At 41.5% G+C, this 24,177-nt stretch overlaps 1 protein-coding gene across 1 annotated transcript; it reads right to left on the reverse strand.

Moving 5' to 3' along the window:
• Positions 1-10,544: 10,544 nt before the first annotated feature.
• On the reverse strand, positions 10,545-24,053 carry ckap2l (cytoskeleton associated protein 2-like). Its single transcript, XM_074670861.1, has 9 exons — positions 23,893-24,053; positions 22,775-22,841; positions 22,636-22,690; positions 19,933-21,128; positions 19,088-19,283; positions 17,511-17,669; positions 14,339-14,399; positions 12,936-13,095; positions 10,545-11,049 (listed from the first exon to the last, which is right to left on the reverse strand). Exons 1-9 carry the CDS (start codon positions 23,930-23,932, stop codon positions 10,740-10,742), a joined length of 2,244 nt encoding a protein of 747 aa, XP_074526962.1. The 5' UTR covers positions 23,933-24,053; the 3' UTR covers positions 10,545-10,739.
• Positions 24,054-24,177: the final 124 nt, after the last annotated feature.

The raw sequence follows: 24,177 nt of genomic DNA on the forward strand, positions 1-24,177 counted from the left end.
CATAGGAGCAGTGGCCTACTTGAGAGCGATGGACAGTGAAGGGCAAACCCATGTTGGATTCGTTATGGGGAAGTCAAAACTTGCACCTCGCCCTGCCCACACAGTTCCCCGACTCGAACTGTGTGCTGCAGTACTCGCTGTTGAACTGTATGAACTAATCAGAGACGAGCTTGACATCGAGTTGGATGCTGTAAAGTTTTTTACAGACAGCAAAATCGTCCTTGGATATATTCACAACACCTCAAGGCGGTTTTACATGTATGTTTCCAACCGGGTAACTCGAATAAGAAAATCCACACATCCCAACCAGTGGTGTTATGTACCTACAGGGCAAAACCCTGCAGACCATGCTACCCGGTCTATACCCGCAGCTCAACTGCAACACAGTAACTGGTTTACAGGACCAGCCTTCCTGTATCATGACAAGGTTTGTGAGACATCAGAACCTGCTCTATTCACCCTTGTTGAACCTGATGTAGATGAAGAGATTGGTCCTGAGGTAATGACTTTGGCAACCAATGTGTCAGAACCCCATTTGGGGTCACAACACTTGAGTGCTCCAGCTGGAGAACCCTTACTCGGACCATAGGCAGGCTTATTCATGTTGCTTCATCCTTCAAGAAACAGTCAAAAAATGCTCAAGGGAAAGGATGGAAAAGTTTCCATGAGCCTTTAAAAACAACAGAGCTTTCACAAGCAAAAGTAGTGATCATTCGATCAATCCAACATCAAGCATTCAAAGAAGAGTTGACAAATCTTGAGGGTAACCAGACATGCACTAAACAAGGCACACTTAAAAAGCTTAACCCAGTTGTGGATCAAGAAGGACTGCTTCGTGTCGGAGGTCGTCTTTCTTCAGCTGATCTGTCCAATGAGGAAAAACATCCAATCATCATTCCACACAATCATCACATTGCAGTACTTCTTGTGAGACACTTTCATGAACAAGTAGCTCATCAAGGGAGACACATTACAGAGGGGGCGATACGAGCAGTGGGATACTGGATAATTGGAGGTAAACGTCTAGTATCTTCTGTCATCCACAAGTGTGTTTTCTGCCGTAAGCTTCGAGGAAAGTTAGAAGACCAAAAGATGGCAGATTTGCCCCCCGACAGACTCATCCCTGAACCTCCATTTACCAGTGTTGGCCTTGATGTTTTTGGTCCATGGCCCATCATTACACGTCGCACCAGAGGAGGATGTGCTGACAGCAAGCGCTGGGCAGTGCTCTTCACGTGCTTGTCTACGAGAGCGGTGCATATAGAACTGATTAAGACACTGTCAAAGGACAGTTTCATCAATGCCTTGAGGAGGTTTTTCTCAGTTTGTGGTCCAGCCAAACTTCTCCGGTCGGACAGGGGCACTAACTTTGTGGGTGCTTGCAAAGAGTTAGGCTTTTCCACAGAAAACTCAACAGTCAAGAGTTACCTCAATGACAAAGGATGCTCCTGGTTGTTTAATCCCCCTCATGCTTCCCATATGGGAGGCTCTTGGGAGCGTCTCATTGGAGTTGCCAGGAGAATACTGGATGGGATGTTGCTACAGACAGGGCCGACACGTCTTACACATGAAGTCTTGAGTACATTCATGGCGGAAGTAATGGCTATTATGAATGCAAGACCCCTCGTGTCCATATCTACTGATCCAGATATGCCTGAAGTGCTCACCCCAGCGATACTTCTGACTCAGAAATCGAGTGCTATTTCAGCCCCTTGTGGAAACTTCGGAGTGGCTGAACTGTACAAGAAGCAGTGGAAGCATGTCCAAACACTTGCGGACACCTTTTGGAAAAAGTGGAAAGCAGAGTATCTTTCTACACTTCAGAACTGCAGGAAATGGACAAAAGAAAAACGGAATGTTAAGGAAGGAGACGTTGTCTTGCTGAGAGACAGTCAAGCCCCAAGAAATGACTGGCCCATTGGACTGGTGGTCAAGACTTTGCCAAGCAGTGACAAGATGGTCCGCAAGGTAGAAGTGCGGATTGTCAAGGACGGAACAGCCAAGGTGTTTCTGAGGCCAGTCTCAGAAATTGTGGTACTTCTTTCAGAGCCTTAGAGAAAGGACTCTTAAGTGTGTTTAAAACAAAGGGCATTTTCAGTTTATTTTGTTGTACATGTAGTGATATAATGTTAGTATATCAAGCGGGGAGTGTGCTGCCTTTGATATAAAGTCAGTTGTCATTAAAAATGTATAAATATGTTAAAAAGTGATATAAATAAGTTTAAGTTTAAAAGGCAAACAGATTTCATATTTTGTTTCAGTTCATGGTGTTTGCTGCCATCTGGTGGACATTGTCAGTAACTGAACTTCAGGTATCAGGCTTAGGTTTCATTTTCTCTCAGTCACATGCAGAAGTCTCACAGAGGAGGCAGGGAACATCCTGGTTTGCTGAGTCCATTTCTTTCACGCTTTGGCCTTGGAGAACATTCGTCTTGTAAGTTTCTGATATTTTATAGTTATAAATATGTCCAAGAAATGAAGAAAATCTTTATTGTGGCTCTTTTGGTTGTTATATTTTACCCCACACTCATTTGCCAATGCTAATACTATTGTTTTGTGAGGCAGCTGAGGTTAGCTTGTCAAGTTGGCTATACTTTGTGTGTTTCGTTATGAGGATATTTTGGAACTAGTAAATATATTCCATGTTTGTGCTGATTTAGCATTATTTTCTGTGTATTTCAGTTTACAAACAAAGTTGGAAACTATCTCATCGAGCTTCAGTAAATCCAAGTAAAAGTCAAGCCTTGTGTGTTTATTGGAGACTTTTGTGAACTGTTATCTGGCTGTCTAACTCTACATACTGGAACGTGTAGAAAGGGCAGTACAAAGGCAGTTAATGATCTGTGGTTATGGATTTGGTGGAAATACAGAGCTGAATGTCATCTGCATAACAGTGAAAATGAAGGCAATGTTGACAGATGATGTCACCAAGGGGGAGCAAATATATGATGAAAAGAAGGGGACCAATCATCAAGCCCTGGGGGACGCCTTGAGTCAGAGGGGCAGTGTGAGAGAAGCAGTTGAGTTAATGAACTGTTGAAGGTCAGTGAGATAAGATTTTAGCCAGGAGAGTGCAGTTCCAGTGATCTTAACGGTATGTTCCAGGCGGGAGAGCAGAATAGTGTGGTTTATCGTGTCAAATGCAGCAGTGAGGTTGAGACAAGAATGTTGAGGTGGCCAGAATCAGAGGACAAGAGTAGGTCATTTGTGATTTTGAGCAGGGCTGTTTCTGTGCTGTGCAGGGGACAGAAGCCAGATTAAAATGGTTCGAGATGGATATTATTGGTGAGGTGGGACTTGATTTGATGGGGGACGGTACATTCCAAGGTGTTTGAAAGAAAGGGGAGGCTGGAGATGGGTCTGAAGTGACACATATTGTCAGACTGGAATCTGGGTTTCTTCAGGGTGGGGGTTACAGCTGCGAGTTTGAGATTTTTGGGGACTGAACCAGACTTGAGGGAGGAGTCACAGGGCAACTCCGTTTTTTTGACACTTGGACCTTATTTATAGGTGTGTGCATGCTCATATACTCACTCAGACAAACATCGAGCAGCTCAGAGTCCTTCAGAAGTTATTTAGATCCAACCGATTTAAGCCGCACTTAGCGGGGGCCACGGCAAGGGAGCTCTAGCACGGGACATAATCTCTGAAAAATTGCTCATTCTGGCTATATTTTTTCATCCATCGCCAGTGTTATCATAAAGTTAGCTCATCTACCGTCTTCAGGTGGGTCAGCTGACCCAGAGCTGACCTGGTAAACAAACGTTTGAAGGTTGTCCTTACCGGTTTGAGCCTGAGTACACGGACGAGGAGCGCCATGAAAGAAGGATGCAGAGGAAGAGAGACGAAGAGCTGGCTCGAGAACAACAAACAGGAGCACGTCCACGACTCAATGCAAACTGGTGGTGCGCTTATGGACAGTGTTCGCCTATGGCAATAGAAGAGGAGTGTGTTTGTGATAACACTGGCGATGGATGAAAAAATAAAGCCGAAATGAGCGATTTTGCAGAGATTATGTCCCGCACTGAAGCTCCCTTGCCGTGGCCCCCGCTAAGTGCGGCTAAAATCAGCTGGATCTAAATAACTTCTGAAGGACTCCAAGCTGCACGATGTTTGTCTGAGTGAGTATATGAGCATGCACACACCTATAAATAAGGTCCAGATGTCAAAAAAACATAGTTGCCCTTTAATGATTTTTATTATGAGATGGGAAATGGCAGGGAGACAGTAATCAGGTCTGTTGGGATGAGGTCAAGAATTCATGTTGAATTTTTCATGCCGGCAGTGACAGAAGCCAGTTTAGCTGGAGTCATGAGGGTGAAGTGAGACAATGAACAGATGAACAGTTGTTATGACAAAGGCAGGCATGGCAGTGGGGAGAGTGGGTAGAGTGGGGGGATGGTGAAGCTGTTTTAAACATAGGCTGTAAAAACAAATGGACATTATCTTGCTCGGCTCAAAGTGAGGTCGCAACGAAAACTGCTCCACCTGGTGGCTGGCGGCAGTATAGGTAAAAAAATCCGGCTTTCCAGTCATTCAAGATGGGCTGTGGTCAGACTTTAAAAAATTAATACACCTTGTAGAAAATGTTTCTCACATCCGATTGTTACGGTGATTTGTAGATATCATTTGGCTGCCTTGTATTCAAGTCATCATTTTTCTGAAGAGTTTCGTTTTTAGTAGTTATAAGAGGTTAAAAACAAGGTTTTATATCACGTTTAAAGATGATTGACAGCTGCCGTTTTTGTGTATTTTTTTCAGGGATTGTAAAATATGTCGGGAGGTAGAGTCAAGAAGAGATTAGAAAAAAAAAAATCATTATTTTTGTCGCCTGGCTCCACTCAGATTCTCCCAGAATCCCTCACAGTCTCTACAACTGCTGCCAGTGGCTGCGCCTGTGACAGGGGAATTTTGGCTTCAAAACCGTACAATGGTAAATGACTGAGAGTGCTGTTTTCAAAAATTTTTTACCCTGGCACAGTTAGAGAAATTTGTTATTCAGACAGGCTTGGTGTGTATGTGGTTTTTGGTACCTCCACATTGCCTCATATTTTTAGACCTGAGTTTGCCACTCTGTGTCTACTGTGGATTTCACCAGTACAAATGTCTGTCCACTCACTAGTTTATTTCTGAATTTTCATTTTCATTTCACCAACCTATATGTTTTTACCAGAAATATTACAGTTGAGAAGGAAAACGTGGTTATCACAGGAGTTGTTGTGAGTAGTGAGATCAGGCTGAGATGCACCAACCACAATCAGGAGATCACTCCCACACACAGTGAGCCCATCTGAACAAAGAATTGACTTCCTGAAACTCTATTTGGGTGGTCACTGCTTTGTTAAGATTCTCACTGACCCTTGGAATTAGTGCATGTTGGCTGAAGAAACCATCGTACAGGGGCCAAAACTCCGGATGACTGGAAGAGCGAGTCAGACCCTAATGGGATCATATATTAAAGTGCTTTTAGGATTTTATCACTTATTTACCAAACCAGTGCCAACAAGGCCTGGGCCAATAACAAATATTATCCCATGATTATTGACGATGAACAATACTATTGACATTATTTTGAGACCAAATTAACCTCTAATACAAAGATAATACATCATAGTAATGCAATACCCCCTTTCAAATGCAATAAAATTTTATTTCTCATGAGTATTTTTTAATATTGTTATTAGAATATCAGTGATATTCTGTTAGCACACACCATTTTGCGCTGTTCTGTTTGTCTTTACTTAGTTCATCAAACTTCTCAGTGAATGTTGACTGTCGGGATGAAGGCTCTGCATCTGCAGGTGCAGTTTTTTCCCCAGGAGAGAAAACTGGGTCGGGTGGTTGTGTTTTAGGTGGGCATGCAAGTTGGTTGTGTTGCCTTTTTTTGTTGCTGCACACTGGCTCGTCTGTGTTCATGGGCTCACCTCGCTCATTCGGTTTGAAGCTGAGACATTTCTACTCCAGGGCTGTGGCCTTTCATTTAATAATCATCTGTTTTCCTCCTAAATTCTACAAAGTTAACCTGCGCTGACAAGCTCGCGAGGCTCACTCGCTGCACTGTGTTTACACTAACCTGATGCTAGCAGCCCAGCCTCCCCCTGGACACCAAGATTTTTTGACCAACAAGGGTTCACTTCGTTTATTTAGCTACAGAACAAGCGTGCCTAGGGGGCTGAGAGCCATGCACAGAGTAAACCGTCTTAACATCCATCCTGTTTGAAGGCAAGAGACATGTAAAACAACCACAATAAGCTGAGGCCGGCAAAATTTAGTTCATTTCATTTATTGTATGTTTAATTGATTTATTGAATATCCCTGGCCTAGTGCCAACACCATCTCTACTTTCTGGTACAGCTAGTACAAATATAGGTGTACACAGGTGGTACCGATGGGTTTGCTGTTAGTGTTAGGTCATAAAGAAGTTGATCAGTAATGTTGTGATAGTAATGATACAGTAATGTGGGGCTGTGCTGGAAAAGGTTGAAGACTTCAAGTACCTTGGCTCATAGATCATTTCAACCGAGCGGGACCTAAAAGTGAGGAAAGCACTAGCATGGAAGGCGCTGAACGGCATGACCTGTGTATGGAACTCCACCCTCCCCCGCCAAATCAAAATGAGCTTCTTCTTCGCTACAGTGGAATCTGTTCTACTCCAAGGCAGTGAATGCTAGACCCTGAAGCCGACCTTGCAGAAGTTTTTAAATGGGTGTAACAACAGGATGCTGCATGTAGAACTGAACATCAGCAAGGACGCACATGTACCCAACAATATCCTGTACAAAGGAATTCCAAGGGTGAGCGACAAAGTCGCTGCCAGGAGGATGAGACGGGGCAGGACACTGCCAAAGGCATAAACCACGTTTCCACCAAGCAGACTGGTTCGGTTCGTCTCGGTACGGCGCACATTTTGTGGCATTTCCACTGACTTATCCTGGGACAGATCCCCAAAAACCAAGACGAGCCGGCCTACTTTTTTGGGACCCTTCTGTATGGGTGCCAGACTGAACCAATCCACTTTCAGGAGGTGGAGCAACACACTGCAGACCATTATTTGGTCAAAAGAATTGTCACTTACCCCCACGGTGGCTGCATTTCTCCTGGCAGCTCACAGTCTTCTCTGAAACAAAGCTTGATTGCACATTGTATCTAGAGAGCTACATGCCAATCACAGAGAGAACGAAATGCTCCATCTATGCTCTTTGTTTACTGTGTCGCGGTTTTCTTCTTTGTCGGATTTATAAGAGGACAGACAATCCACAGACAGTCTTCACTGTCTGAAGACCAGGGTAGGGATGCACCGGGGATCTAACTTTTCTGGTTCTGTTACCGATACCTTGGTTTTAGGTATCGACCGATACCAATCCGATACCAGTGTTTAATAATAACCTGCATGCTCTACTGAGGTATAAGAATGGTAATGTTTAGGTAAAAGACAAAAAATTATATTTAATTATATTTATAAAATTATATGTTTACCATCAGTTTGGTTAAAACCATGCTTTAGAATGTGCAGAAATTAATTTTCAATTGTGATATTTTTACCCTGTACACCGGTAATTCAGCAAAAACCATTAAGTATATCAGAGATAACTTTCCAAATCAAGTATCCAAGAGCGCCGGTAAAAAAAGAAAAGGGAGGAATCTCTTTTGCCTGGATGGATCGGCCCCTTCCCACCTATACAGATACAGCTTTGAGGGGCAACTATTCACCAATACCCATACCTGAATTTGTATCGGTGCATCCCTAGACCAGGGACTGAAATATCAGGTTTACTTGAAACTTTAATTACTCATATTTATCTTCATGTGCTGTAAAAAAAAAAAAAAAAAAAAAACACACAAAAGCACAGAAAACAAAGTTACCTGAATCAGGAGCAGAGACTTAACTTCAGAATAAACGCAGACACAACAAACATGAAAGACAACACTGAAGTAATATGTGCAAACTCTGCATGATGGTATTTTTACATGTGCTGACTGAGTGGAAGAAACTCCCTCAGAATCTATCTGAAAACCGTTTTCAAGGAAACAAAGACATCAGCAGCTTCTGTTGGCGTGTGACTGACTCAAAATAGTTTCATGAAGAAAGGTATTTTAAGTCACTGTGGGGAGTTTTGTGGTGGTTGTGAAATAGTGTCGTGGCCTAGAGAGTAAAATGTGATTACTAGTGATGGACAGGTTAAATAACTGAAACGGACAATCAGGGGTTCTAACCGATGTAAGACTGCTGTCGACTGTCGATTGTTTTGATTATTCCCCCCTTGGTCTCTATTTTGATTTTTTTCCACAACATATTTCCATACTAGCCGATGTGTGTTTTCAATTCCATTGCTTTGATAAATAACCCCCAATTGTTCTGGGTGAGAGTGAGATGAATTAACTGAAATCGAGGTAGAAGATTCAATTGATCATGATTTGGATTTTTACCACAGTTGCCCAGCTCTAGCTGATGGTGTTAAGGTCTGAAGGGTCTGTAAGGTCACCTGGACGTGTGATTGGTTAGAAAAACTGAGCTGAAGCTTGGCTATGAGGAATAGGAAAAAATAGTTTGAAAAGAAGTGAGTTTTTTTCTCATTTTGATTTATGTTTTGTACTTGTGGTAGGCCTGGCAAAAAAGCATGTTTACTGTTGAAGTCTGAAAAGAAAAACTCTAGACCCAGGACTTTTCTTGAGAAAAGAGCAAAATGATTTCAAGATGCAGTGATGTGTGCTGGTATGTGAATGCTTGGTGGAAATCCTAATAACTGTGACAGCTTTGTTAGCTTTCACAAAAAATGCAGTCACCAGGAAATAGACAAATTTAGCCTAAAGGAGTCGCTAGGATAATAAAAACCAGGCTCCTCACAGTGCTTTTAAAATATCTAAATGGGGTTTAAGAGTTTTTATCCTCTTTCTGATGCACGGTGCAATAACTACAAGGTCTGAAGAGATCCGATAAAGGTCAAGGCATGTCTTAGTTCTTCAGTGAAAGCTGATATAAATGGTGTTCTTGTATTGGAAAAAAAAGCACGACACAATAAAAGACAGAAGAAACGTGATCATTTCTGAGTCACGTTTTTATTGTAGCTACACCTATTTCTGTGAAAGTGTTGTCAATCTGGATTTCTATTTTTAATCCGATCAGTTTCACTTGAAGATTTCATTGAGTCATTTACAGGTGTGGTGCAATTCTCGGTGTAAATCGTGTGTATGTGTCATACGCTCGGTTTGAACTGAATGTTCTGTGGTGTTATGTCTGGAAGATCCGTTTGCAAAGGTTGAAGCAAATAATGTAAAACAGTAAAATGACGAAGATGTTGCTAGGCGCTGCCCTGTTGGTTGTGGCTGCCTGATGCAGCAGCTCTCTCTTCTTTGTCTGTCTTTGTCCATGTGTTTGTCTGGAGATCCTACATGTAACCATGGCTGCATTGCTTACATGTGAAATTAGCTGTTAGCAGCCTGTAGCAAGTCAATGCTAACTGGTGCAAGGCCTGATATTTCCCCAAAAGTTGAGGAGGAGGAGGTGAGGACGACAGGCTGAGCTAAGAAGTGACGACATTGACCTGTCCTTCCATCCATCGTTATTGGGAATGTAAGTTCTATCTTCAATAAGATGGATACGCTAGCCGTGTTAACCCAGCACCAGAGGGAATACCAGAAGGCAGAGAAGCATCATGCTATTCACAGACATGGCTAACGGAGCTACATTGGAAGAACTTCACCTGCTTTGAGCAGACAGGATCCAGGAAACAGAGAGTGAACAGACTGCTGAAGAAGCTCAGTCCTGGACCCTGTGGAGGTGGAGACTGGCTGAACTTGAGAATGATGGACAAGCTGTCGTCATCCATTTCGCTATGGACCTTTTTACACTACACTCTTTCTTACTTTAGTTTTCTTGTATTGCTGCTGTGACTCTTAAATTTTCCCTTAGGGATGAATAAAGTAGCGGTAGTATAAAGTAGTTATCCAGAAGCAAAAAGCGCAATTGTTTTATTTTACATCTAAAGCTCTGCATGTCTCTTCTGCCAGCTCCATATGAGACCTGGGAGTACAATGTGACCCACCGATGCTTATTTTATTTCTTATCTTATTTTCTTTATTTTTTTTGCTTGTATTATTGTATACCTAACGCTTATTTTATTGTATGTCCCTATTACATCTTATTTCCAACTGTTGCCTTATAGTAAGAGCAATTTTAATACCAAACTTCCCCCTGGAATTGATTAAGTATTCCTGATTCCTGATTCTGATGAGTTCAGGTTCTAAGAAGTCTTGTGTACACAGTATAGTCTGCCAGGGAAGGGTCAGTGAGAGTCAGTCATTTTATTTAAACCCTTGTGTGCGATTTCTTTATCCTGACTCTGCAACATTTTTATGACCTGCTTTTTTCCTCATTTTTATGACTTAGATTTTGAGATAAAGTCATAAAGTTTCATTTATGACAGTCTAGCAATGTCAGTCTGCTCTTCTGCTCTATTTATCAGAGGCTTCTGTGAAAGGAAGCGCTGTGCAGAATAAGGGTTGATGAAGTCAAAGTTGTAAACAAGTTACATGTTTAAAAAAGCTATTTATTTTACATAACTATATACACCAAGCTGAGTATAAAAACGAATGACATTGAATTCAATTAACTTCTGCATGAGTCCAGTGATAGGACACACCTTCACTTCTTTTCATGGAATACCAGAGTAACTGCACCACAATTTAGTTTATTATTTACAGAGTATTGTAGATAATTGAACTCAGTTTTCTAGCAGTAGCTAAATGCTTTCATCGCAGACTAGCTGAACAAACACCTTCTCTTTGAGTGCCTCATTCTCCCTGTAAACATACATCGGCGTTTTGTCTGTGGACGGGCTTATTTCACCGTCCTTCTGCTCGTCACCTTTCTCACTTTCTTCCTCTGAGATCAGGTCGTTGTATGAAGCCACACACAGATCGTGTTCCTGAAGGGACACGGGGTACCGGAGTGAGGCTCTTTCGATTCGCACTGAGCGTCTAACAGGGGTGAAGAAGCGAACTTCCTGGCCGTTGACCCGTGCTGGTTCCGTCTGCTGGCTTGGGGGGCCACTGGGAAAACAAAATGACGACTGTTATTTCCAGTTATATCCAGCCTCCAGGAAGTGAAGTTGGACAATCTGTGCTGGTTCAAAGGAAGTTTAGGCTTCATATCATGAGCAGGTTTAATACACACAGAAACAAACACATGCAGTTTACAGAGTGATCAAAAGGACCCTTGAGAGAGGGAGTGAAACATCTGACTTTTGCTGAGTCTTGACATCTTTTTTTAATTTACTCCAAGCTCTACAGGCGCCTGGAGCCAACATTCCTCTTCAATAAGCAATTATGCACAAACAGTTTTCTTCTTCAGAACTAATCATCTAAATAAATATGGAGCCTGTGGGTGCTGATAAGTGTTGATATCAACAAGCCAACAACTTGTCAGGCTGTTATCATTGGGAAATCCATGTCGGAACCAAAGGCAAGAGAAAGATAAAAACATGCTCCATCTCTGAATTATCTAGAAAAGGGTAGTTGCAAATCAGTCTCGATGCAATAAAAATTCCAGCAGTAAAATATTGAAAGAGTACTTTTTAATTTCTTTGTGATATTTCAGTTCATCGAGCTCCAGCAGTTAGTCAACTTAATAAAGTGGAGGATCACGCCCACCTCTGGAACACACGCTGAGGGTAATAAAAACACTGAACCACAGGGAAAGAGAAAGAAATAACAGCATGTCACTGAAGCACTCAAACCTGTGGCTACCCAAACTGCGCCTGAAATTCAGGAGAATTTTTTATGAACACAGCATTGCGGTACATCTCAAGGCCTCAAACACACAGAGACTGATGTGTCTCCGTTCCACTGCTTGTTTGCAGCGTGCTCTCTCATTGTCAGCTCACACCAGCTGCGTGTCCAGGACTGCCAAACAGCTTGAGTTCGCTCGGCTCCCACCCCAGTGATGATCCTCTCCTTGTTCATGTAGCGCTATTCAATTAACAGCTTGCAGACCAAATTTGGCCCTAAAGCAACCCTTTAGGCCTTGTCCACATGTAGCCCCGCTCTTACGTTTTCAGAAATACTTTCGTCCACACACAGCAGGCAAATCCGCCAATAGGTGCAGCTCGACGCATGCCAAACCCATAAAAGGCAGTGTTTTTCCAACGTAAAGCCCGTGCCATCCAATCAGAATGAGCCCCGTCATTCAGCTATGATGTTTGAGAGCTGGAAACTCTGTTTGAGAATAATATTCAAGAATCTGTCACAAAGTTAAAGTTACACCGGGGCTGGATATTTCAACAAGATAATAACCCAAAAACACTGCTCAAAATCTTCTCAAGCATTCATGCAGAGGAACAAATACAATGTCCTGGAATGGCCATCCCAGTCCCCAGACTTGAATATCATTGAAAATCTGTGGGATGATTTGAAACGGGCTGTCCACACTCGAAAACCATTGAACCTGACTGAACTAGATATGTTTTGTCAGGAAGAATGGTCCAAAATACCTTCATCTAGAATCCAGACACTTATTACAGGCTATAGGAAGCGTCTGGTGGCTGTTATTTTTTCAAAAGGGGGCTCAACTAAATATTGATAAGATTTTTCTATTGGGGTGCCCAAATTTATGCACATGTCTAATTTTGTTCTGATTCATTTTGCATATTTACTGTTAATCCAATAAACCTCATTTCACCACTGAAATATTACTGTGTCCATCAGTTATTTGATGGATCAAAATGAAGTTGCTGATACAAAGACCTAATGATTTATAAATGAAAATGATGGAAATTGTCAGGGGTGCCCAAAGTTTTTCATACAACTGTATACTTGAGAAACCATTACAGAGGCGGTGTCCTCTGGCGCCACTTATCTTCAACCTCATGGGGTAATTTTGAAGGAAAACCATTAAGTCAATTTTTGCATGAAGATTGTCAAAATGACATAAACATTACCCAGGAGTTGCTGTAATCTTGTACTTGACTACAGAAGAGTCTCCTTTCTCCCCATAGATCAGAGCTCTCACAGGTTTCGGGGTCATCATTGGGTCATTGGTACTTTCAGGAGTGCTCGCACTGGATGGAATCTGGTCTCCTTTCTCTTCTTCCTCAGGGGCTTCAAGACACGAAATTCAAAGTTAGAAACAGCAAAAAAGAGGAAGTGAAACTTCCAAGAGATAGAAACTGTGAGAATTACACTGACAGTTCTCAAATTCATCGTAGAAGTCCCAAAATAGCTTTAGAGTAACAAATTTTAGTTCTTTGAGCAAAAGCACTGAGATTTTCCAGCTGTGCATATCAGCTTGTCCATTTCCAAAACCAGTTTACAAAAACATGTTACAGGTTGAAGTTGAGCTACCATGTTAAAGGGATAGTTCGGGTTTTTTGACAGGAACCTGTATGGCATCCTCATCTATAGTTATGTACATCAGCGCTGTCTTAGCCCTGTCAGCGTCCTGTGACCCGAGATCTGGTGCGGTTTTGGTCCAGGCGAAAGTAGTCCGGCAACATGGCTGGGGTCACGAAAATAAAGCGTTTTTCCTCTCAAAACAAATTGTGTTCAAAAGAGTGATAAATTTGCATCACAAAACTGCAAACCGGAAAAAGTCAGACTCTGTTATCGATTGGCACTACTTTCTGGTGCGTATCACTGCGCCAAGCAGTGCATCCAGCTGACCTGCGCGCGACTTAAAGTTAATGATAACATGTCTGACTACTACACTGATGAAGATGACATTACATTTAGCAAAGAGCCAAGGGGATTTATTTATGAACCCGAATATACTGATGCTGATATTCGTCAGATGGAGTTAGAACGGGTGGAGAGAGACAATCACTGTTGTGTTCGCTCCTGGAGCCACAGCTGGAGCCATGAAAGAGAGGGTGACAGTGACAGACAAATGGTGGTGCACTTGTCAGAAGTATGAAGTTGTGCCGACAGAGATGGAGTTTTGTGATGCAAATTTATCACTCTTTTGAACACAATTTGTTTTGAGAGGAAAAACGCCTTATTTTCGTGACCCCAGCCATGTTGCCGGACTACTTTCGTCTGAACCAAAATCGAACCAGATCTCGGGTCACAGGACGCTGACAGGGCTAAGACAGCGCTGATGTACATAACTATAGATGAGGATGTCATACAGGTTCATGTCAAAAAACCCGAACTACCCCTTTAAGGCTGTAATTTAACAAATATATAAAGAAGACCCAGGTGTAGGCAGATTTTTGGACCATCAGCAGCAGAGTGCAACAGTGAGGTCACACTGAGCACAGATTGGAATTTGTGGTATGTTAGTAATGCAATAGTTAGTTCCTTCTTTGAGTAATCTCAAAGCTTCACACACATGCAGGCAAACTACCTTGGATCTCGTCCTTTTTCTTCAAAATCTCAAACACCACAGTCCGCAGCTCGTCCACCGGCTAGGAAGAGAAGAAACACAGGAAACTGAGATTTTTTTAGAATACAGTTAAACACATAAACTGACTCTGAGCTAGGGCTGCACAGTATGTCTTTACTGCATCCTCATCGGGATGTGCTCATCAGCAATAGTCACAACACATCACAACATTGCAATAATGAAGAAAAAGAAAAATCATCTGAAGCCAGAAAATATATTTTTCGCCTTTCAATTAATTTTATGTATCCTGTCCACTCCAAATCACATTAATACTAGATCTAGCCAAGCATCCTTTTTTATATTTTACTGCATTACATATGAATCACCTTTTCTGTGCTGTCATCTTCCCCAAACTTTTTATGCAGGGCCCCCCTTTTTGAAGCTAAGAAAATATATTTTGAGAATACTCCCCTCCATGCAGTCTATGTTCACAAATCATGATCCATCCATATCACCAAAAAGAGGGGATTTTCTTCAGTAGAGTGGGGATGTTCTGAGAAAAAACTGATGTATATTTATCCATGATCTAAATCTAACAATGATCTGAGTATTATCTTTAAGGAGCAGCAGGTTTTACGCATGACAATCACAATATTAATAATCTGCAGGTGGACCTAAAAGTGTCCTGGCTTTGTAAATGTTTCAGTCAAAGATCTTAATCAAACTCCTGGAAAGTGACAAAGAGAAAACAGAGTACTGAAGGAAAGGGGTTTTAACGTTTACTGATTAGAGGTCTAGTTTATATTCAACCTTTTACGCCCCCATGTTTGGAAACCACTGATTTAGCAGACGCTTTAGTCCAAAGCAACGTACAATACAAGCAAGACCTTCGACAGAAGGAAAAACCTCCAGGTGCTGCCATTAAGTGCAAGATTTTTTTTTTTATAATGTAGAAAAATCTAGCCAACTAATCACTTTTAATTGCTGCAACAATATAATTTAACTATCAACAATATTTAGTAATAAGTGCTGAAAATTCACTAAGAGCTGTGTCTTAGACCTTCTGACTCATTCTACCCCTGAGGACAAAGAGGAGAAGGGTCAGATTAAGTGCCTAAGTGTTCCCTGAACAGATGAGTTTTCAGACATCTCTTTAAGTAGAAAGGGACTCTGTGGATCGTTTAAAGTAAGGTAATTCATTCCACCATTTGGGTACAACAGAAGAGAAGAGTCTGGCTAGAGATTTAGAGCCCCGCTGGACTGGGAGCACCAGGCGTCTTTTACAAGTCAGAATGGGCTCTTGGTTTGTTTTTGAGGTCAAAGTTTGAATCTTCTGATATTCCATGTTATTGTTCATTTCTCTTCCTCTTTCCCACGCCCCATGACTCAAGAGCTTCCAAAAAACTTGAAACAGACGTAGTTTAACGTCAAACTTTAAGTTTTGCTTTAAGTTTGTTTTGCATCACTAACAGCGTTCACAGAGGAAGAGAGAGACAAAGTCTGTTATCAACATTTCAGGGAGAGTCAGGGAGAATTGACAAATGTAGCAGTATATATCTCAGGAAACAAAAATATCACAATGTCATTTTCCACAGTAGTGTGCAGCCCTACTCTGAGCATCCAAACAGTAACAGCATTGTTATAGCTGCAGATCTCACATCTAGAATGAAACCATACAGCCACACCTGACTGTATGCGGAGCTGACCAATGTCAAGCTTTGGCTCACTTCAGATGTATGGTTCTGATATTGCAAGCTCTAAGAGTCCTGTTTACTTAAATATGATCAGCCAAAGCCAGCCGAGACAGGTTTGTTTCAATGCTCTGTGCCTCGATGAAACCTCCTCAGCTATTGGAGCTGAGCTGTAGTTTGCACAGCCAAATGCTGCTGCTGTGTCCCTACGCTGATGATAAAGACTCCAATAAAATAGAGGTCGGGAAAAAATTGCTGATACCAGTGGAATGCAGTCAGACCAATTTGTCACACCCAAATGCTTGGGTGTGACAAATTTCCAGTGTTGGCCACTGTTGGCAGGAGCCGCGGCGGTGGCGGCAGGAGCGTTGGCAGCATACGCCTTCATGAATTGAAGCATATTACAGTGGAGATGATCAACAGGGTCCAGCAGTAACAATACAGCAATTATAAGAAGGATGAAGAGAGAGGAGCCATCATATGAAATGGAATTCACAGCCACTGATTTACAGTAAGAGATGCTCTGCTGACCAATCACAGGGCTTGTGGACATGTGCATGGCAACAAGCCCTGTGCAAACCTACAGCCTAAGGCATGGTGTAGACTCAACCAAGAAGTATGGACCAGGCTTTAGGAATACAAACAGGAGTTACCAGGGAACAATGAATGCTGAGCTTAGGTAATGATGCAGTCTCACTGATAAAAGGACGGGGACTTTCAGGGTGCAGCATTAACAGGGTATATGCTAAAACCCTGAGGTTAATTTCAATACCTTTTTAAGACTTTTTAAAAACCTTTCAAAAAGTTTAAAGACTTAATCGCGACTTTGAGTTGTTGTTGGCAACCCATCTTTAACAGTTGTAGTTTACATTTATACAGAAATTATGTAAGCTGAGAGGGAATAAAGCTTGAGAGAATACATGAAACTAAAAGCAGGTTTATCAACACTCTCACAACAAGTAACAAGACTTATTCAAGGCCAACTTGGAAAAAAAAACACAAAATTATTTAATCATTATCAAAATTTAGGACATGGGCCTTGTGTGATTTGCTTTAATGTTGTATTTAATTTCTCTTTTTAAAACTAGTAGTAATTTATAGCTGGTGTATATACCGCTCACAATCTTTATTGTTGTATCTTATTGTTACTAAAATCTTTATGTATTTATTTTATTTTTCTCAATTTTTGTATTTTTCTACTGACTCTAAGTAAGTAAAGTAATTATATTCTATTCTTTTTTACAACTTTACTGGCCAAATGTTTAACGTCCCAATCAGGGGACTGTCGCAAGGAGGAAAATAGGTATTCATGGATATTTTTGGAGTCAAAGCTTGAATACCAATAAAATTGAATACCTCATTAAACCACAATTAAGACTTTTTAATACTTTTTAAGGACCTTAATTTTCCCCCCAATTGATTTATCAACTTTTAATACTTTTTAAGACCCCACAGACACCCTGATTAAAGTGTTCTGATAAACACATTACTGGGCGTCTTACCTCTAACACAACACCCACAGCCTCTTCAAACATGGGCAAGACATCCAGGTTGCCCTCCTGCTCCATCAAACGAGCCTTACAGATCCAATATTTGGCAAACTTGTGGGACACTGCAGGCAGCCTGGAGAGGATCTCTTCAACCTGGTCTGTGGGACAACCCTGTAGGTGCAAGGAGGCAAACAGAGTTACACACACTGGAATGAAAGCACCAATGTACGGTACTTCATTTATAAGGCTTCCTCAAGCCATAGCCACCTGACATTATCAAGTCTTATTTTCAGAATATTAACTGTCTTAAAATCACTGCAGTGTCAGCAATCAATAATTCGATGTTGCATTCGATGTTGCTGCAATCTCACTTTTTGCTGAGCTGATGTGAATACATTTTCCTTCCAACCAATTCTGATGAGCCTTTTTTAAGTTATTGTTTGGGCCTTAAAGTGATCCTCCGGGAACAAGTTGGGTCCTATCACAAGGTTTAGGGCAGAAATTACCCCTACAGCAGTGATTTTGTGCAGCAGAAGCCCAGGGCGCTCGCACCAAAGACCCCTTCCCTGCTCCTCTGCCGGTTTCTTATACACTCAGACGGGGCCAATTTTTACTTGACCAAAAACACAAATAAACGGACTCCCACTGAAAAAGTCTGATATCGGTCTGCATTCACACTTTATTTAGAGAATTTTCAGCACGTTACATTCACACAAAAACACCGCTAAATAAGGCTCTAGTTCTCATCGTGTCTCTTCATCCTGGCAGACTACCTGCGTTTGTTTATATCTGGCACGCCGCGCACGCGGACTGATACACTAAGCGGCGAGCGCCTCGTAGCCAGCTGTGGCTCTGCAGCCGTTTTATGACACGATGAGAACTAGAGCCTTATTTAGCGGTGTTTTTGTGTGAAAGTAACGCACTGAAAATTCTCTAAAATAAAGCGTGAATGAAGACCCATATCAGACTTTATCAGTGGGAGTCCGTTTATTTGTGTTTTTGGTCAAGTAAAAATTGGCCCCGTCTGAGTGCAGAGGAAACCGGCAGAGGAGCAGGGAGGGGGTGTTTGGTGCGTGCGCCCTGGGCTTCTGCTGCACAAAAACACTGCTGTAGGGGTAATTTCTGCCCTAAACCTTGTGATAGGACCCAACTTGTTCCATCCCGGAGTATCACTTTAATGTCTTTAATTTGATAAAGGCCACAGGCTGGATTTGATCCCAGGCCACCTGCACAAGGGTGAACCTCATGCAGCACAACATAAAGCACTAGGCCATCTACGCTCCCTGATGAACTTTTAATTTAATGACCCAACCCAAAATAAACTAACTTCTTACCAACCCCTTACCAACCCCCTACCAACCCCCAACCAACCAACCAACCAACCAACCAACCAACCAACCAACCAACCAACCAACCAACCAACCAACCAACCCCCCCCCCCCCCCCCCCCCCCCCCCCACAAAAAAAAAATAAATAAATATCCAGGGTCATTTCCCGGAGTGTGGCTGAAATTTGCAACAGCTACGAGAAAAAAAACAAACACGTGAATGCACTGCTGAATACCCCATGGCCCATTACTTTCGAAATACCTCGCCCAGGAGTTTGATGCAGTCTGCCAGGGAACTATCCACAGCTGAGATCAGGGAGCGGGCCTCATCTTCCTCCGCCATCGAGGCCCAGAAAGGTTGGGGCACGGACATGGTGCATTTGATTTGAGGTCTCACCGGCATAGGAGGGCGCTTGTAGGAAATGCCTCTGGCTTCTCGCCATTCCTGTAATTTTTTCCTTTGGAGAAAGTCACAGAAGATATTGTTTAATGGAAAAAATGTATGATGGGCTTCAGTAGTTTCAAGACTCAGTCAGGGCATCTGTATTATCCATCTTCTCCTTTCAGTAAACTGATCAATAAAGCAGTGTGTGTTGTATAAGTTAACAGGTGCACTGAACGTGCTCCTCTAGAAAAACATTACTCATTTTAAACTGTTTTTTTAATTTTTGTTGAACAAAGATTTTATCAATTGGGAGTGGAACATTCTTGTTTGGGAAATGGGCGCTTATCATCACTAACAAGATTCAATCGACGAAGAACATTCATGAGAATTTGAGTTAAGGATGTAACCTCAGAGGTAAAAACAAAAAAAGCTCATAAGGAACCACACCTAATACACATGACAATTGCATTTTCTGTTGTTTACGTGGAACTCGCTGACTCGGTAATCCCTAAAACCAACATCAGAAATGTTCATGGCGTGACTGTACCGAAAGCAGATGGATATCAACACTGACCTGCCAATCAGCAAAGATTGTAAATTTCCACTGTGACTAAGTGAGGTTTTGCACGTCTAAAGTGAGCAGCTCTCAGAAACCATGAGTCAACCCAAATATTATGTGTCAGTGACAGTTCATCGTATTTGGGTTATTCTGCTCCACTTACATTCTTTCCTCCTGGACAGCAGTCAGTTTCTTCCCCTCCGTCTGGGGGACGACCCTCCCCGGGACTTTTGCCGTCTTCCTGACCTGGCCTGTTAGACTGATGGTCCTGACAGGCTGTGGTGCTGTTTGTGATATGACTGGAGCATGTGATCTTTTGATACCTATTTGTGTTTGAAAGGCAAAGGCTGAACTGTGTCCCTTCTTGCCACCTGCCTCGGTTTTCTTTTCTCGCTCAGCCCCAGCATTCTGTGAAATCCAGCTGGGAGGCCTGGAGCTGCATCTGCTGGAGGAAGTTCTGGAGATGACTTTGCATGGTTGGCCATTTTTCTTCCCTTCAGTCTCAGATCTCAGCTTTGAAGAAGTGTCCGTGGGCTGGCTGGTTGACTGAGCAGGTTTAAGCCTCCCAAATCTCCCTTCTGGTTTATTTGGTGCAGCTGTGCTCTTTGAAGAGATGGTGGTTGTTTTCAGTCCACTTGGCTGACCAACCAGAGTTTTAGAGTTAGCTCTGTTCTGAATTTGAACTCCTATCTGAGCTCTAGCAGTAGCGGAAAAACCTGCTCTCTCATTCAAAGGCTTCTTTGTAGTGGTGACAGTCAGGGTGTTTTTCTGGGTCACAGACACTGAAGATGAGGTGCTTGGTCGCACATTCCTGGCAGCAGACATAGTGTTGGTGGTACGAGCTGGGATGTGTGTTTGACTTTTGATTTGATTCTGTCTTGGCTGGGTCACTGCAGGAATCAGTCCAGTCTTGGTTTGGATGACAGGGCCGAGACTCATCCTGGCGCTGTGTGTCTTTCTGGGTAACAAAGCACAATTTGAGCTGCTGCTAATTCTGCTGTTGGGTTTTGTTGCAGCTGTACGAACTACACTTGAAGAGGTTCTGCCTGATGCTTTTATTTCTGTGGCTGGTTGCTTTCTGAAATGGCTGGCTGAATTTGATTTGGAGGACAAAACTGTGTACGTTTTTGTGAAAACAGGGTAGTGGTTAACTTTGGGTCGTGCTGGGCAAGTTGCTGCAGACAAATGATGGATTTTCTGCCTTCCAGTCTCAGTGCCGCCCTTCACATCCACTTTGTTTGCAACACCAAAGGCTCTTCTGACAGGATTTTTGTTGGCTTGAGCAGTAGGAGCAGGGACTTCTGTGCCTTTTTTTATGACTTTGTCAACTGGAGCAGTGTTCTCTTTTCCCATTACCATCTGTAATGACAAAAATATTATTCAAGTATAAATTCTGAAGTCTAAATAAGACCACAAACCATCAAACAGGATAAAATTGGGAAAGGTGATATAGATGGGTGCAGTATGTAGAACAGAATAGAGTAAATAATGTATTATATTGTAAAATTGTACTGTATAAGTAGGTACGCAGACAACATGGTGTGGAGCACCATGATTTATGTCTGTCAGCTGTTCTTGAGCTCTGTGCAGCAGTAATACGTGTCAGTGAGATATAATCCTCCACCTAATATCAACACTGTTTTGAGAATTACACTGAGATCGCTCTCCTGCTATTCGACAAAATTCCACACTGCTCTTTATTAATCCACTACAAGTATGACTCCACACTCTTACTGATTTTGAGTGTGTGGAATTCAGTGCAAAATGTGAGTCAAAGGTCAGCAGGGTATATGCTAAAATCCTGAGGTTGATTTCAATACCTTTTTATCGCAACTTTCAGTTGTTGTTGGCATCCACTTTTTCACAGTTGTAGTTTACATTTTTACAGAAATGATGTAAGCTAAGTAGGAATAAAGTTTGAAAGAACAAATGAAACTAAAGGCAGGTTTATGACACTCCCACAAAAAGAAACAGCAGTTATTCGAGGCCAACTTGCTGAAGAAAATGAGAAATTATTTAATCAATTTTAAAATTTACGGCATGTGCCGGAGATAGTGTGATTTGCTTTAATGTTGTATTTAATTTCTCTTTATTAAATTAGAAATGGCGTTACTTTATAGCTGTTGTTTATACCGCTCACAATCTTTATTGTTGTATTTTATTGAAACTAGAGTCTTTATGTATTTTTTTTAAATTTTATTATTTTTTATTTTTTGTATTTTTCAACTGACTCCATCGATTTCTGCTGTTAACACAACAATTTTCCAGTTTGGGATCAATAAAGTAACACTATTATTTTCTTTTTTTTTATTATTTTATTTTATTATTGCTTTTTTTTTTACTTTATTCTTTTCTATTCTATTCTATTTTATAACTTTATCAGCTGAATGTTTAACGTCCCAATCAGGGGACAGTTGCAAGGAGGTAAATAAATATTCATGGATATTTTTTGGGTCAAAGCTTGAATACCTATGAAACTTAATACGTCATAATACCACAATTAAGACTTTTTAATACTTTTTAAGGCCCTTGATTTTCCCAAAATTGATTTATCAACTTTTAATACTTTTTAAGACCCCGCAGACACCCTGGTCAGAAATGGAGCTTATTTTGATACTGCAGAATGTGAAGCTGAAAGTAAAGAGGAGAGACCCTGTGGTCAGTGACAGACAGCCATCAGTCATGAGAACCTGCATCATTGATTGGCTCAACTTGTTTTAACTTCTGTACAGCTAGAGTGAAATAAAACAGCATTTCAGTCAGATTTCTAGGTCAGCACTGAACCAAACCAAAAACATAGGGGAAAAAAAGGAAAAACAACCCCTGACATCATTGCTTTAAAATGTGAAGAGGGGATCCCACCTACCTCTGATGCACCAGTTACAAGCTTCTTCAAATGATGGTCATCACGGAGGTATGGCCTGGAAAGTGGGAATATTTTCAACATGATTTTCAGCATCTTTACAGTGCTGGATGCTGATACCCTGAGAATCTGTTCATACTACCTTGGGTTGGGTTGTTTCAGCTTTCCTTTTGCTGCCAAGTATTCCATTAGCTTCTGCTTACGCAACTCTGTGAATAAAAATACCGCAACAATTCAGAGATGGTCCTGCCAGATTTTTACAGTATTCACATGAGCTCAGTCAAGAATGTCAGGTTACAGAGTTAACTTGTTTTTTTATCTCTAGTTTAACTGAACACTGTATGAAAAATGCAATGCAGTATGCTTCATTTTTTTTTTGTTTTAGAGCCTTAAATTGGCATCTTTTTGACCTTTGATCATTTATTAATGGCTAAAATTTTGTGTTAGTTTAATGTGAAGTACTTTGCACAGTGACCCTGAATGCAAACCATGACAACAACAAGAAAAACACAGAAACACAGAACAGTGATCACGTTTCTTTTTGTGTGTTTTTCCACTTGCTATTGGAAAGATGCTATAAAAATTAAGCTGGACTGCATTTTACAGCCTCTCTTTGTTGGAAGTAGCAATCAGAGAAAATGGGAACTAAAAGAAATTAAATGAAAACAAAATAAATATATTTTCAAGTAAACGTATATTGAACTATAAACAGAATAGAGGTGGTGACTAATATCATCATTTACCACATTAATTTTACCACTCGGACCTGTAGTTGTGCAAGCTTATGAATAACTGAGCAGTCAACTGAACATAATGTTGCTGCCATCTGGCTGCTAGAAGATGACTGAGTCACACTCTGGTAGAAAACTAAAATATGGACGATGTGAATCGTTTAAAAGCTGCGTTAAATAACAGATAGGGTCACTTTGCCCGTTGTAATGATAGCTGTATAATACTGTTTACAGTTCTTTTATGTGTTCTTTGTGCTAAGCTTTCAATATTGATGTGAAACTGCACCACTTGAGCAGCACTCATTCTAGTTTTCACGTCTGATGCTACTTGACCTGACGCCGTTAACATGGACTATACATTTTTTAAATTTTATTTTTAGTAGGCAGGGAAACAAGTTTGTGTTTTGATTAACATGAACGGTGAGCTAACGTTTACCATTTAGCTTTAGCATATATTTAGCATCACCGAACGATTAGTACCAAACATTGACTATTATAAATTTCTATACATTGACAAATGGTCTCTAACCTTTTCTGGATATAATCGTTGCAGTCTCTTCTTCTTCCATTTTGATATAAATTCGATATTTCCTTTATTTTGTGCTGATCCGATGTCAGTAAAGCGTCGGTTAGATAAACGATGCAGCTTCGGCACAACGATTGAGCTCGCGCATCCGGTTTTGAATTAACCGGGCAGAACGCCTTCTCTTCTCTGATTGGACGATTTGAACTCTCAAAGCTCAAAGCGCATGCGCCAGAGCTCTGAGTTGATTGGGGCACAGGCAACAACAACAACAGTACATTAGGAAAACAG

This window comes from Halichoeres trimaculatus, unplaced genomic scaffold (assembly GCF_033239565.1).
Source record: "Halichoeres trimaculatus isolate MK-OKI-2021-1 unplaced genomic scaffold, fHalTri1.1 fHalTri1_scaffold_5, whole genome shotgun sequence".
Taxonomy (NCBI): Eukaryota; Metazoa; Chordata; class Actinopteri; order Labriformes; family Labridae; genus Halichoeres; species Halichoeres trimaculatus.